General features: G+C 51.4%; 1 protein-coding gene across 21 annotated transcripts in view; it reads left to right on the forward strand.

The window, feature by feature from the left end:
• Trerf1 (transcriptional regulating factor 1) overlaps positions 1-16,492 on the forward strand; it is a 183,690-nt gene that overhangs the window by 128,827 nt on the left and 38,371 nt on the right. For all 21 annotated transcript variants that reach the window (XM_063238853.1, XM_063238861.1, XM_063238863.1 and 18 more), the window contains one exon: positions 14,673-16,330. In XM_063238853.1, coding sequence (XP_063094923.1) covers positions 14,891-16,330 — 1,440 coding nt within the window. In that variant the 5' untranslated portion in view covers positions 14,673-14,890. The remainder of the gene's footprint in view (positions 1-14,672; positions 16,331-16,492) is intronic.

The raw sequence follows: 16,492 nt of genomic DNA on the forward strand, positions 1-16,492 counted from the left end.
AGGGTGTGTGCTGCCGGCCTGCTTGGCTCTGGACTCAGGGAAAAGTAGGGTGTGACCTCTGCCCAGCTCCAGGGCATGACTGCATCCCTGTGGACTTTTTCATGAATGGTGAGCCTGGCTGTCATTGCACGTAGCTGGCTGCTGAATAAGGACTTTTCTTTTTGTGGGAACTTGTACAGCCTGAGAGCTGGACCCTGAGTACAGAACACTTTCTTTCCTTACTGACGATGAAGATCTCAGCCTGACCCAGGAACTGTCTGAGGCCCTCTCGTACACCCCTGGATTACGATGACCCATGGGTACCATGGGAGCTTATGTTGGCGACTGCCGTGCCTAGGGAATGGAGTCAGGTTTCTGCCATGTCTTTGGACCCATGTGCTGGCTGCAAATGAAATGCACACAGCTCCCGTGCTTTTGTGGGTGTTAGGGCAGGTGGGCTCATTAGTCCTTATAGCAGGGGGCCCAGGCTGCTGCTCTGGGGTGTGTAAAAACACATTTTCTTTGTCCATTCATCTGAGGGAGGACGTATAGGCTGCTTCTAAGATTCAGCTATAATTAAGCTGCTATAAACATGAGTATACGAGTGTAAACACGAGTGCTGTAACTTGATGTCTTCCCCTTGTTCTGGAAGATACCTAGAAGAGGAATAGCTGGGTCACATAGAACTTCTTGTTTTAGTTTTCTGTTGTTTTTTGGTTTTGCTTGTGAGATGAGGGTCTCACTATATAGTTCAGGCTGACTTTGAACTCACTGGATAGCCCAGGCTGGCCTCAAACTCAAATAATCCTCCTGCCTCAGCCTCTTGAGTGCTAGGATTACAGGCATGCACCACCACGCCTGGACACTTCTAGATTTTTAAGGGGTCTCTATGCTGATCTCTAGTGGCTGTGCTAGTTTGCATGCTCAGCAACAGTGTAGAAGGGTCCTGTTTCCCCCACATCCCCACTGGCTTTATCGTTTGGTTTCTGATGATGACCGTTCTTTCTGAGGTCAGACAGAATCTCAGGGTTGTTTTGATTTGCAGTACTCTAAGCTCAGTGAGGCCAGACATTAGTGTTTCTGTCGGCCACTTGTTCCTCTTCTGCAAAGAGAATATTCATTTTTGTTACCCATTTTTAACTGAGTCTTTTAGTTGGGGGCACTCTAATTTTTTGTGTGTTTTCTTTGTGTATTCTAGATGTTAGTCATCCAAGAACAGCCAGCAGGTTTTCCCCCATTCTGTAAGTTGTCTCTTCATTCTGTTGGTTCTTTCTCTGAAGCCTTTTCATCTGGCCTGGTTCCATTTCTTGATTCTTGTTGCTTTTTCCTGTGCAACTGGGGTTCTGTTCGGAAAACCCTTGCCTTGTGTGCTTGTCTGTCTCTCTGAAGCAGCTCTGGAAGTCCCCTTTCGTGAATGTCCTTGAGAGGTGTGATCAGAAATACAGTGAATGCTGCTGCCCAGAGCCATCCAACGGAAGGGCAGGTTTCTAAAAAAATGGTCCATCCTCACCCATACTGTTCATCAGAACTGGGATCAAGGGCTGGGGATTTAGCTCAGCGGCATAAGCACCTGCCTTGCAAGCAGGTGGTCGTGAGTTCGATCCCTGGTACTGATAAAAATGAAAAAGACAAAAAAAAAGAAAAAAAGAACTGGGATCAAATAACTTCAGGCTCATCTCCAAAATCAAAATGACCATGAAATGGAAACATTTTGAATCCATTCAGAACATCAAGGCATAGTGGCAGCACGATTTAAGAAACTCACGAAAGAGGGCTTCCAGAGTTGCCTCAGAAAGTGGTCAGAATGGTGACATGAGAGACTTTAAATGGAGGGGGAGAATATTTTGAGGGGGGTTCATGGCACTGTGTCTTTACTGGGATCCTTTTTAAAATATAAGTATCCACCATAATCTCTGGTTGTACCTCGTCGTATGTTGGTGTTTGATACAATGCTGTTAGAATATTGCTGTAGGCCTCGAGGACACACACACCTCGCAGGCTGCTTGGGGTCCCTGTCAGAGCCTCGGGCAGGTCAGCCGAGTCGAGGCCATGACCCAGGGAGGCTCCGTCTTTCTTGGACTTCACTGATGTCAGGCAAACTCCAGCCACCTGAGCAGGCTGTTGCCATCCCAGCAGTGAGCTGCACCTCTCGAGGTCATTAAAAGGGCTTCGTGCTTCCATTGGAAGAAAGGAAGAGGAAGGATTCATTTTCTTTACGTTGCGAACCCCCCCCCCCCCCGCGCCACAGCTGCCACATTGTGAGTAGAATTGCCTTTTTTTAAATTAAAAAAAAATGTGCTATTGTGGGTAACGGGACATAATATTTAGACGTGTTGAGCTGACAAGTGATAGGTGTGTAGTCAACACACTATCATCACAAATCACATTCCCAGGGCTGGCTGGGAGGAGCGGCATGTGCGAATGTGTGTGTACATGCACCTGCAGGTTAGGGTGATGCAGAGTCCTGTGACCCCGTCAGAAGCAGAGCCGTGGGGAGCGGGCATGGAGGGGCCAAGAGTCCGCTGTGCACAGCGGAGCTCCTTCCCCTGCTCCACCCCCTGCCTCTCCTCCCTGTAGCACCCAATGGGTGCAGGGACAAAGGCGAACCCTAGGGATGGGGACTGACGGGGGAAGTAGACAGGGCAGGCGTGTGTTGTGGCTGGAAGTGGCACGGGCTGGGTCTCAAAGTAGCACTGAGCTTGTCCCATGCCCCAGTCTTTGTCTGTGTGGCCCTGATGTCCAAGAGTCACCTTGACACTCCCCATCCTGCACCTCCATTTCACCACCTGCCCCTGCCTGGTTCACCCCAGAGCATCTCTCAGCATCACCCTGGCACTGATGGTGCACATCTGTAATCCCAGCACTGGAGAGGCTGAGATGGGGCAATCACTGTAAATTTGAGCCCAGCTCTGTCTTAAAGCAAGAAACAAGGTCTCTAGTGTCCACGCCTACCATCCCTGGCACTTTCTCCACACCAGGGTGACAGCTGAAGCTCATGGCCCAGTGTAGCTCCTGCTAGATTTTGTCGAACTCGGGAGCTGTAAGCTGTAATTGACCCAGATGAGCGCTTGACAATGTGGGAGCACTTCTTCAAACCCCAGTCAAGTAAAGTGGAACTCTCCCCCCAAACAATTCCGTCCTTCTCACGATAGATTTGTACTATGAGAAATTAAACTTGACTATTATTACCACATTTTGAGCCTCCTCCAAAATGTGTAGCAATTGGGTTTTCTCTCTTATTATTTGAGTGTGTATGCAGCAGCTTCTATTTCATGGCTTGGCTGCAAAACCAGGAATAATTTTGCGGTAAAATTTTGCTAAGTCCACGGGAGAGAACTTTGGAACATCGACCCCCAGGTTTCCTCACACACAGCTAGAGAGGATTTCACAGCTACCTGTGCACTTAAAGACTGTGGTCCCTGATCGTCCATGCTGGCTATTCTGTGGTTGTTGGTGCCCACCTGCCACAGGGCCTTTGTCCATGCTATCTTTAGTTCCATTTGGAATACAGTTTCCCACACCCTCTGCTCCTTCCCTGGCTTTTTTGCTGAGGTCACAGGTCTCTGTTAGAGCCACTCATTGTGTCATAAAATGGCCTCTGTCTCTATCAAAAGTCACCCCAGGTTCCTCGAGAGCTGAAGCTCTTTCCACCCCCACTGAATCCACTGTGTCTGGCACATTGTGGAAGCCTGAGGGTCAGAGAGGGTCTTATACCACTGTCGGCCTGAGCGGGAACTGGTAGGGAAGATGGAAAAATGGGAGAAAGATTTTGAGTGGAGGGTAGGCATATGGAAACCCCGCAGAGCCACAGATCCGGGCTTGGGGTGAGTCTGAGTGGGTCATTGGAGGAACCCGTGGGAACCAGCTGGGCTGATTCACTGGCCCCATATTCGTGGCGACAGCCATCTGTCTGTACACATATAGACACACGCATAGTTATATATATTCTGTTTTAACCATTTTTATGTAAAAGAACACCTTTAACACATGAGTCTGTATCTTTCTTTTTAACTGAACTTTGGGGCTCCTTGTACATCACTTCATGGAGTTTCTGGTTCTTTTACTGGCTGCATACCATTCATCGTGTAGTTATTCCCACATGCTCTTTAATTGATCCCTTATCTAGGAGTGGTTTTTAGCCTTTAGTTATTCAAAACACACTGCATTGGACTCCCCTGTCTACAAAGGTCCTTTGCTTATGTGTATCATTCCTTGCGAGTCTCTCCTTTAACCTGCTTTCAAGACAGCAAATTCTTTTTTTTTTTTTTTTCTTTTAAAACAAGGTCTTGCTATGCAGTTCAGGCTGGCCTTGCGCTCACTTTGTAGCCCAGGCTGGTCTCTAACTCGCAGCTATCCTCCTGCCTCAGCCTCCGGAGTGCTGGGATTACAGGTGTGAACCACCACGCCCGGCAAGACAGCAAATTCTGAGGCCAGTAGTTCAGTCTAGCCAAACACACACAGTAGCCGGGTGTGGTAACACACACCTAAGGTCTCAGCTACTCAGGAGGCTGAGACAGGAGTTTGTTTTTGAGGTAGGGTCTCACTTTGTAGTTCAGCTGGCCTTGAACTCACTATATAACCCAGGCTGTCCTCCAACTTGTGGTGATCCTCCTCCTGCCTCAGCCTCCCAAGTGCTGGGATTCCAAGCGTGCACCACCACATGCGGCAGGAGGATCATTTTGAGATGAGGAGATTGAGGCCAGTCTAGACAATGTAACAAAACTTTGATCTCACAAAAATACAAAAGCTGTCCCTCCCTTCCTCCCTTGTGGGTGTAGAGCTCAAAGAAATTCTCACTGTAGTTCATGGGATCATCTGGAAATGTTGGTGTCAGTGGGAGGTCACCCAGGTAGAGAAGCGTGTCTCCTGCTGGTTTTCTGTCTGTAGCTCATCCTTCTGCTGCTGAGGGAGACCTGAGGAGCTGGGTGCTTCCTGAAGGCTTCCCAGGCTGAACGCTGGACCCCTTAGCCCCAGGAAGGAACTGGCTCCATCATTACCTGCTCTGTAGGCAGTGCACAAGATTCCGACAGATTCCGGGGCAGTCCATAAACACTGAGAGATCGGCTTTGGGGCAGTGCTGCTCCAGGCCTTGAGGAAAGAGAGAGGAAGAGACACAGAAACACTCAGGGAACTTAAAATCGGATATTGGTTGAAAAATGGGACCCTAAGATGCCTGAGCCTGGTGGAGCCTTTTGAGGGCTCCTGGGAGATATGAAAATTGCCAGGGGAGGCAGCAAACCCAGAAAGAGTAAGACATGCCCTGTATCCCTGAGGCCTTGCCATACCAGAAGCCGGGCTGTGGTCCCTCTGCCATGAGCACCCAGAAGTCAACACGGTGGGAGACCCAGGTGAGGGCAGAGGAAGAATTCTCACCTCCCCCCTGGTCTGTACCACCAGACTCTGGAGGCATCTGTCAACTTCGCTGTGCAGTTTTCTGAACCTTGTCATGCTGTGACTCAGCAGTCTAGGGCAAGGTCCTCCTTACCGTCTGTCCTCAGCAGCCTCCATGGCTTGTCCCTCCCAGGATGCCCCTCCCTCACCTCTGTGGTCTGTCATGCCCTGCTTTGCAAGGGTCCTGAGAGCCCGTACAAGGTGCCATCAGGGGCAGGACTTCTCTTGGTCCCCTCAATGTGGAGCCTCTTTTGCCAGTGGTAACCAGGTTGCCATAACACAGTGAAGGACCAAGGAGGCTTCGCCAGGGTCAGCCAAGCGGCAGGTGGGGGAATGCTGCGTCTCTGGGACTGCCTGCGGTGAGCTTTGAGTCCTCGGCCTGGTGTCAGGGAGTTTATGCCTGCCAGGTACACACAGTACCAGCAGAGATGCAGCCTGGCATAGAGAGGAGCAGGAGGGGTCTCCACCTGCCCGGGTTGCCCATGCCCATGGGGAGCCATGCCCGAGAGCTGGGGCCCTGGAAGAAGGGACACTTGGGAAGCACTGCAGCCAGATGCCTGAGGTGACTCCCAGAACGCTCCGAAGACCTCTCAACTCTGAGCCAAAACAAACCAAGAGCCTTAGGGCTGTGGCCTGGGCCAGGATGTGGCTCTGTGTGGCTCTGTCACTATTTACAGAAGGCCCAAGTGTGGCGCTGGCATCACAGCCAGTGGGCCTGGGCCCTCTGCCAAGGGGTTTCCTGTCTGAAACGCAGAGCCAGGGAGCCCAGCAAACCCCATCCCAAGCCACTAGTGCCTGTGACTGTACACAGGGGCATCCACTCTCTGTAGCCCGGACAAGGAGGGTGCTTGCCACGCCTTCCTGCCTTTTTCCTACAGGGAAGCCAGGGCTGCACTGCCCACCTGCTGGGCACTCTTGGCACTTTGGCTCCCAGGATGTCGGGCGTGGGACTTGCATAATAGCAATGGAGCCCTTGGGTGCTTGACAGTTTTTGTAGATTAATAATTCACTCTGAGGCACAGGTGGGGCTGGGCAGGTTGAGTTCCCTTCCTTTTCCCCTTCTCCTCCATCTTAACCTCCCACAATCCCTGGGGCTCCTTCCTGCCCTGCCCTGCCTGCCCTGCCCTGCCCTGCCCTGCCCTAACCTGCCCTGCCCAGCTTTGGAGGTGGGAAGCCTTTTTCTGGCCATGTTCCAGAACTGGCCCAGAAGTCTCTGTGTCCTGAGTGCTCCAGGGCAGGAATAGAAGATCCTGTCTTTGAGCCATGGCCCCCAATGCCTCTACCCTGCAGGAACCTCCTGAGTCCCCAGCTGCAAGAGCCATCCCTCGAGGCCTAAGTCTCATACTGGGGCTTCCAGCCTTCGAGCTGGGATTGCAGGTCACCCCTCTCTGCCTCCTCCTTGTGAAATCCCAGGGAATCCTTGTGGAAGCACACAGTTGTGGAGGGGTTTTGTCTGTTATAGCAGAGTCCTGGCAGAGAAGGACCTCAGTGTGCGCTCATGTTGTTGACCTGCCCGTATCTCCTGGCACAGAGTAGGTCTTGGGGGTGGTTGCTACTCGGTTCTGAAAATCTCCTGGCAGCCCTTGAGGGAAACTCGAGGTTAGGGGGTGGCCTACATTCGGACTCCTGCAGGGCTGCTGACCATGGTGACGGGCTCTGCAGACCTCTTGCTGGCAGCCACACCATTGCCAGGTGTTTGAGGAGCTGGCCAGGCCGCGTGGTCCTTGTCCCTGGTGCTACAAGATGCCCCTAGCTTGGGATGAGAGTTTGTTCTACGTTCTCCACATTTGCTTCCTGCTTCCTTTTCCTTGGAACCCAAGGCCGTACTGACTTTGTCAGTCAGCAGAGGACGTTAATCCCAGTAGCCGTGTTGGAACATGCCCCCCGCCAGCTTCCCAGAGCCCTGTGTCATACAGAAAGCGCCTGGTCACATCAGTTACATCCACCTAACACTCACTCCCCTGTCTGACTTCCGTGGCTCTAGAGGACAGGTCAACACCACCTGGTGGCCTCTGTGTTCTATGCATGTGTGCCACACACAGCTCTCAGCTCTCTCTGGTAAACACCGACTGGGCACAGAACCCTGGATTTGAGTTTCTGCAGTTCCACAAAAGATTGTGTGGATTTTACTCACGTTCCCTCTAGATATTTCCCTAATATTTCAACTGTATGGATATATAAAACACGGCTGGGCCCAGCGTGCTGGTGCACACCTGTAATCTCAGCGCTTGGAAGACTGAGGCAGGAGGATCACTGTGCGTTTAAGGCCAGGCTGGGGTACGTAAGTGAGTTCAAGGCCAGCCTGCGCTATATAGTGAGACCTCGCTCCAACAACAACAAAAAATCAGAAAACCAAAAAACAAACAAACAGAACATAGCTGAGGTCCAGACAAGGCAAAGGACTTTCCCAGGGTCACAGAAACAGCAGAACCAAAGCCCAGGGCTCCTCGGTGCTGGCCCAGTTCCCTTCTAGAACCCCACGGTCAGAATTGGTCTCCTATCCTGATCTTGCCACCTGGTCCTAACCATTTTTGGAGGATGGCCGTTAGGAAAATGTGCCCAGGTGCATGTCAGCCAGACTGCAGCCCATGCCCGCCTCCCCCAGGAAGCTGCTCTAGACTACTTGGCCCCAGGCCACCCCTTTTATCCTCAGATCTCCCCTCCCACCCACACCAGCTAGGGAGAGAGAAGAGGTGGCATGTGGCTGCCACGGTGTGGGGAGGGGGACGATGCTGAAGTCCCTGCTAGTCCAGAGGAAAAATGATGGTGACAGAGGACCAACAGGCTCCAAACCAAAAGGTGGACGAGTTCTGGACTCTGTGTCCCAGGCCAAGAGAGCCCACAGGACGCAAAGTACAAACCATCAGTGCGAAAGCCAGATGATTCCTAGAACTTGGGAGAAGGCATCAGTGCCGCTAAAATGGGGAAGTTAATGTCCCGTGGAGCCCCAGCCGCCGAGGAAACCCTCCCACAGCTAGGAGTCAGCCCAAAGCCCAGGCCAGGAAGGAAGGGAGCCAGCCAGACGCCGAGCTGGGGGAGAGCTCGGTGCTCACCGCCGGCACTGGCAGAGCTCGTCATGGTAATCAGTTTACTGGCTTTAAAAAACACCCGCCAGCTTTCTCTGAAAGACTAATCAGAAAGCATTTAGAGTAACAACATTGCTTAGAAGGGAGCCACAAGCCACGAGCCCACATCTTGGAGGGCAGCCGACGGCTCCTGGCTCGGGGAAGACGAGTCCCTGGGGATCTGACTTCCGCTTCCTTTGGAGCCGGGAGGAAGGCTTGGCTGCTGCATAGGCCAGGGCATCTGGGAGCTGTGTACACACAGTCTCTGAACGACTGCCCAGTCGGGAGAAGGAAAAGTCTTTGCTTTTTCTTCCTCATACAAGTGGTGGTGGTCAGGCAGGAGGCGGGTGTTGCCCCTTCCATCTCCGCCAAAGTCAACTTCCTCTCCTGATGTCTCCTTCGCTGTGTCCCTGGTTCAAAGGATGGCCTTGGGACAGACATCCTCTTGCAGACTGTGTCCCCGTCCCCTGGTTCCCTGGCTGAGAGGCCGAGGGGGACTTTGATGCTCAGGTAGAACAGCAGTTTGGAAAATTGTGGCTCGGGCCAAGGCCTGTACAAGTTCGGCTCACACCTGTTCTTGGACAGCCGGTGAGCGTGGGTTCTGGCCGCTTTAACTGTCTGAAGAAATATGCAAAGAAAAGCAGCATCGGTCGCTGTATGAAAACTAGGTGAGAGCCAGAGATGTAACTCAGTGGCACAACAGCCAAGTGTGAGGTCCTGAGTTCAATTCCTGATAACAACAACGAAAAAGGGGAATTCAAATTTCAGTGTCCGTCTGTGACACTGAACAGTCACAGCCACCCCTTTTTGTCTTGTCTGTGGTTGATCTCATATTACAAAGGCAGAGCTGTGACAGAGACCACAGTCCCCAAAGCTAGAAATGTTCACTAACTGCTCCGTACCTGTGCCGACGGCTGCATGGGCAGGCTGCTATAGAGCCTGGTTTTGATACGGCCCTCCCTGGACCAGAGCAGGGCGTGCAGTCTTGAACCAGAGAAAGCAGCAGTAAGCTCTGTCCCTGACCTGTGTCAGATGCATGAAACCCGCTCTCGCTCCCATTTCTTGGCTCCCTGTTTCAGTTCAGAGAGTGTTTTCTGAGCATCTACTGGGTCTCGGTCACTGACTGGGAACACAAGGCAGTTGCCTGCTGTCCCTGCCTCTGGGTGACTGGGGCAGCCCGTAGGGAGACAGATGCAGACGCAGGTGGTGGGAGCGTGCTGTCGTCAGTGTGGTGGGAGAAGGGGTCACAGGGCTGTGGGGGGTGTGAGTGAGGTCCTTGCACTCTCAGGGCACATTTATTTGTTGAGCCCACTGTGGGGTCCTGGGCCGTGCTCTGAGGAGGAATGAACTGAACACATGTGAAAGTATAGTTCTGTTCCTTAGTTTGTAGATGAAAACCCTCCTGGTACCGCTTACCCAATAGGAAATATTATACCTATACAGTACAGCAGTTGCCTTCTTGGAAAAATAAAGATGTGGGCCCTGGGTTGGTGGTACAGCAATTCTGTAGATTGACTAATCCACCCAGAACACCTTCCAGATTTTAAATGGTACGTTTCAAGTAGCCGATTGGCAGAGGCTGGACTACAGGTCTAAGACATTATCTTCCTGCAGGAGGCGCTGTGGCAGCTATTCCCGTGGGGCAGTATAGGGAGAAATATGATTGGTTGTGCCGGGCTGGGTGCCGGCTGCCTGTAGTGGGGGAGGTCTGCGGAGATGGGAGGCTTTTCATATTAACCTCTTTAAAAAAAAAAAAAAGGTTTTGCTGTGATTTTTCACTTTATTTTCAAGCGTTTGTTTGGGATCAGTTTTATCCATTGGTATATCTTTTCTAATTTTGAGTTTAGAGGTACTGAATACAGTACTTATTCAAACTACACAAATTTCATGTAAAATAGAGAGTTTTGCTATTATCTCCTATGTTGTGGTGCATGAGCAATTTTCTCTCTCCTTTACTGAGTACATGATTCTTGATGGCCCACCATGAGCCAGGCACTGTTCTGGGCCTGGAAGACACGTTGCTGGACCTTGCATTCTTTGTCTGTATTGTTGAGTGTTATGGTTTGTGTCTGGATGTCCCTCCTCCCTCCCCAAAACCTCATGTGCTTAAAGGTGGGGCTTTTGAAATATGACTGGATTATGGGGGTGCAGCTGGCTTGCTCTTAGGAGGTGGGGTCTGTTTGGCAGAGGCAGGTCACCAGGGGCATGGTCTGGCCAGGCGAATCTCCCTTCATGGCTCTCCCTCGACCCACTTCCAGGCTGCCACTGGGTCAGCAGCTGCCATCTGCCAGGACCCTGAACCTTGCCGTTGTGCCACAGAACCAGCCAACTATGGACTGAAGTGTGAGCCAAAATAAATCTCTCCTCCTTTAATGTGTTAACGTCACATATTGAGTCTCAGCAATAAGGAAGTGACTAAGACATCAGTAAACTAGATGCTAAGGCCCTCAACTTGAGGGCATGGTAGACTCCCCAGAGTCCCAGCACAATGGCCCAGGTGGGGCCTAAGAATTAGCAGGTGTGACTGGTTCCCATGATGCTGACACTGCAGCCCAGGAACCCCTCTTTGGGACCCCACCTACGGTTCCATCTGGGTCTGTGCTAATAAACAAACCACAATCCTGTTGTAGAAATATCAGCAAATAAAGGCAAGGATCCTCTAGACAGAATACAGAGTATGCCTCCCCAAGAGCTGAGAGGACTTCATCAGACAGACACGTCTACAGAAATTAAAAGATCTCACCTCCATAAACTCACACAAGGGTCTAAACCTGGTCAGTCACAAAATGTCATTCTCCTGGGGGAAGAGATATTTTGCAGGGCTTTCAAGGAAGGTTAAATAGAATGACCGAAGCCAGGAAGGCATTTGTCAGTCACCACTAATGCCCACGGGAAGAGGATGCTGTTGGATGTCACCTTAGAGTCCACCACAGTTTACCCACCCCACAGAGCCCACCTGTGAGTCCCTGCCAGGGGACACCATGCCCTGCAGGAACACCTGCACCCAACTCCAGGGCTGTATTCATGCTGTTTCCCATCTGCCCCCTCCCCCAACCTCTTAAAGTCTCACTTGTCCCTGAGGACCACAGTGAAATACGGGTATTCTCTTGAGAACTAACATCTGCCCCACCTCTACTGGGATCTTTCTCTGTCTCTCAATTCAGGGGGAGACTTGATCTTTATTTTTGCTCATTGATTCATTCATTCAACAAATATTATCCTTCCTTTAACAAATCCTTAACAGAGGGTCTTTGAGATACTGGGCATCATAATAGGCTTTGGAAATAGAATCTTAGGTTAAAACTGACTCCTGGTCCAATAGAGAACAATTTATTAATCAAGTAACTGCAGCGGTGGGTTTCCAGTCACAGGCTGAAAAGAGCACTCCGAAGGAGAGGAGTAGGGTTTATAAGAACATAGAGAGAGGGATCTGCTGTAGAGGTTTGAAAGATGCTCAGAACTCAGTTAGATGAAGAGAAAGTGAGAAGGGGAAGATCTCTGCACATGCTAGAACAGCATGTGCAAAGGTCCTGTGCTGGGAAAAAAGAAGCATGGTGTGTTCCAGGAAGGGGCTCATGGTACAGCACTGGGGTTGGGGGATATAATACTAAGCATACTTGAATGTGTCCCCCGTCAGGGACTCACAGGTAGCCTCTGTGGGGTGGGTAAACTGTGGTGGACTCTAAGGTAACACCCAACAGGGCCAGCACTCTGACCATTGAACCAGGGGGAGCCATTGGGGGTGAGCAAGGATTGGGGAGGCTGCGGAAGGAGTGTCTGCTGGGACTGTGTCACAAGCCCTGAAGGAGAGAGCATTTCCAGGAAAGGTGGTCACTTTCTGTCTGGATATTTCCCTCATTCCTCCCTTTCCCTGCTGATTGTCACCATGGGTTCAGGTCTGATTTGCATCTTCGTGGATTCAGCTCTATTCTGCTGGTTTTCAGGTATTTGGTGCACTGGAAGCCTTTGGGGGGATGGGATGGATCTGGTGACAGGAGCCACCTTGGCAAGGGGACCTGGTCTCCCTGCTTCTGAAGCCCCATAGCATGGCGCCTCGGCTCCGAAGTCTCCAGTGACATCCATTGCTCAAGTTGGCTTCAAGTCCAAGGTTCAGGCTGGCATCTCTGGGCAGCCTCTGCCTCCTCTACCGGCTTCCTTCCAGCCGCGCTTCATCCCCACCCCCAGACCCTGGCTCCCAGCCTCCCTGGCCCTTTCTCCTGCGGGAGAGGCACAGAGCCCCAGCTCAGCTTGCAGGTGGAGAGCACAGCTCCAGAGATCTCCAGACTTTCCCGCTTAAAGTCCTTGCTGAAAGAATTTTGTAAAACTCTTTCCCCCTCCATCCATCTTAAAGACTGCATCTTCATTTGACATCATCTGTTTGCAGTCAATGTGATTTCCAGTCTACCCTAGACATGAATTTTTTAAAAATACATTCTCACCGTATAGGCTGGCCTTGGACTTGCAGGGATCCTCCTACCTCAGCTTCCTGAGTGCTGAGATACAGGAGTGTGCTGGCATACCCAGCTGAATTTTTAAGGAAACTATTGCATCACAGTTTAAAATTTATCCAGTGGACTCTCAATACCATAGCAATTTGATGCCCACCATCACCCATTTTCAAAATGCACCAACTCAGTCTTCTTTAATAGTCTGTTCTTTTTTTCTCCTGGAAATTTTATTTCTATTGTGCTTTCCCCTTGGAATTTTATCCTAATGTAATAATGTAACATATGCTTATGCTTAGAATGCTTTTTCATTTGTGTTCCTACTGTGTTTCTCTAAAACAACCTTCTGTAAAATTGGAAATTCTTGAAATTTTTCCTAGAAGCACAAAGCTCTGAGTATTAACATTTTCTTCCGGCTAGAGTTATCATTATAATTAAGAATAGGATACAATTATCAAAAAATACTAATTTGGGTAAGTAATTAATAAACATGAAAAGTAAATTGATGTCTCCCATAATAAGATGGTGATACTGCATGAGTTTTGGAAATAGATTTTTTTGTTGGTATATGACAGGCACACCCATCCCTGCCCAGGTCACGGCATACAGGAGCCCGTGCAGGTACACCCAGGAGTAAAATATTGCTGGCACTGGACCATGTGTGTAGTTGGCTTACTTACCTGTGAAAGAATTGTACTTATTGCTGGCATGAGACAAGAATCCGCATCGATTGTATTTCCATTTTTCATTTATATAGAAAGAAGTACCAAAAACTTAATTTACATGAATTGGATGGGAATAGAAGGTTTGTTTAAACAGGGTCACTCTGTTCTTTGACTTCCTTCTGAGCTATGTAGTAATCTGTCACCAAGAATTACATTCTAGTTTTTCTATTAGGATTTCCTAGTTTTAAAAAAAGGAATGAGAAACTTCTCTCTCCTGGAAGCAGGGAGGAAGAGAGAGAGTTTCACTGCTTCCTGCTTGCTTCTTGATTTGCAAGGTGCCCTCTTGTGTGGTCACTGACGATGGTCATGGGAGGGGAAAGGGGATTGTCTCTGGGTCAGTGAAGCCCAATTAAGATCTGGGGTGGGATGGTAAGGGGCTTTGCTTTCTTTGTGCAAGGAGGGGGGAGATTACAAAAGAGCAGGTGGAGAAGGACAGCTCACCCCCCTCTCAACCCCAGTTCTAGCAGTTTGTGTAGAAGCTGAAGATCGGGAAACTGAATCTCTTAAAACTCAAGCTGTGCGTCCAGTGCTCAGAAAGTCCTCCTCTGAACCCAGCAGTCCAAAGCCCAGCTTGAAGCCCATAAGCTTCCCAGTCTCTGAGTCCTCCTCTTTCCCACTTTGCTCATTGTATGTTTCATGTGACCATCACCTTTACAACTATAAGCTCCTCAAGGGGCTCAGGACAGGTGCCCGTTCCCTAGCGCTGTGCCTTACACTTAGCAGGAGTCTGGTAAATACCAGGCCAATTGCCTAAGGTAAGTTTCCTGATAACCCTCCCGGGTCCTAGAATGGTGCTGGCATTCAGTAGCCGGGTCTCAGAAGAATAGGTGAATTAATCAGTGAGCAAAGAGGAAAATAGAAAATCAATGACCTAATGAGCCAGTGGGCAAAGGCTTGAAAGTCAGAGTCCACAATTTGTGGGAGGATCCGGATCTGTGGAATTGTAAAGGATGTGGAGTGGACACACAGCTTAACGTTCCTTGTTGTAACTGGTCTTTGTAGACATAAGCACTCATCACAGAACGTCCATGTAAATTGTGCCTCGGGCTTTGTCTCTTGTGTTGCAGGTGTGTGCAGCCTCTTCTCACCGTGGTGGTGTCTGCACTGTACCTCAGCCCGGGTGAGGATGTAAAGCCCCCCGCTCTGCACACGCGTGGTCCCGGCCGGCAGGAACCCCCAGCCCCAGCCACCCTCACAGCCATGTCAGCCGTGGAGTAGCGCGGACACCTCCTCTCAGCTTCTCAGGGTTTCAGTCTTTTCGGGTTTTCTTCATTTACCTTTTTTTATGGTTTTGTGGCTGGACGTTGACAACCAAGTCACAGGCACCATGGGGGATCAGCAGTTGTACAAGAGCAACCATGTGGCCCACGGTGGTGAGAACCTCTTCTACCAACAGCCACCCCTTGGTGTTCACGGCGGGCTGAACCACAGCTATGGGAGTTCAGCCGCAGGCGGCGGAATGGACGCCCCTCAAGCTTCGCCCATCTCCCCCCACTTCCCCCAAGATACTCGGGATGGTCTGAACTTGCCTATTGGCTCCAAAAACCTTGGTCAGATAGATACCTCGAGACAGGGAGGCTGGGGAGACCACACAGGGCCTGGCAACCATGTCCAGCTCCGCGGCAACCTGACCAATTCCAACATGATGTGGGGGCCTCCCGCCCAAGTGGAGCCCGCTGATGGCTATCAGTACACCTACTCCCAGGCCAGCGAGATCCGAACCCAGAAGCTCACCAGCGGCGTCTTACATAAGCTGGACTCCTTCACCCAGGTGTTTGCCAACCAAAACCTGCGAATCCAGGTCAACAACATGGCCCAGGTGCTGCACACCCAGTCGGCAGTGATGGATGGAGCCCCTGACAGTGCCCTCCGCCAGTTGCTGTCTCAGAAGCCCATGGAGACCCCGGCAGCAGCTTTGCCATCCCGGTACCAGCAGGTGCCGCAGCAGCCTCCCCCTGGTTTCACAGGTGGGCTGTCCAAGCCGGCCCTGCAGGTGGGGCAGCACCCTGCCCAAGGGCACCTGTATTATGACTACCAGCAGCCCCTGGCCCAGCTGCCGATGCAGGGAGGACAGCCGCTGCAGGGCCCCCCGGTGCTGTCCCAGCCCGTGCCACAGACGCAGCATCAGTATTATCCCCAGCACCACGCGGGACAGCAGCGTCTCTCCATGCAGGAAATGCAGGTGCAGCCTCCACAGCAGCAGCAGCCGCGCGCGCCTCAGCCCCAGCAGCAGCCTCGGCAAGGTCCGATGCAGATACCTCAGTATTATCAGCCCCAGCCCATGCAGCACTTGCAAGAGCAGCAACAGACGTCGATGCACCTGCAGCCCCCTTACTACCACAGGGACCCCCACCAGTACACCCCGGAGCAGGCACATGCCGTGCAGCTGATTCAGCTGGGCTCCATGGCCCCCTACTACTACCAGGAGCCCCAGCAGGCCTACAGCCACCCGCTGTACCAGCAGAGCCACCTGCCCCAGCACCAGCTGCGGGAGGATAGTCAGCTGAAGACTTATTCCAGTGACAGGCAGGCCCCGGCCCTGCTGGGTTCCCAGGGGGACCCGACGCCTTCTGATACGGGAATGGGAGACCCGGCCAGCTCAGACCTGACCCGGGTCAGCAGCGCTCTCCCCCACCGGCCAATCCTGTCCCCCACAAGTGGGATTCACCTCAACAACACAGGCCCTCAGCATCCGCAGCCGTCTCCCAGTGCCATGTGGCCTCAGGTATTATTGCCATGGGGTTTCTCTCCAGTCTTGGGGGGTGGCAGGCCCAATCCTAATCCCCCCTCCCACCAGCTTCACACATTCATAAATGTTAAGCTGCCGGTGCCAGACACTGTCTATGCCAGGCACTTGGAAATCAGAATCAACTTTGATTGAGTCCTT

The sequence above is a fragment of the Cavia porcellus genome, unplaced genomic scaffold (genome assembly GCF_034190915.1).
Source record: "Cavia porcellus strain 051 isolate PalLab524CR breed Dunkin Hartley unplaced genomic scaffold, mCavPor4.1 scaffold_28, whole genome shotgun sequence".
NCBI lineage: Eukaryota > Metazoa > Chordata > Mammalia > Rodentia > Caviidae > Cavia > Cavia porcellus.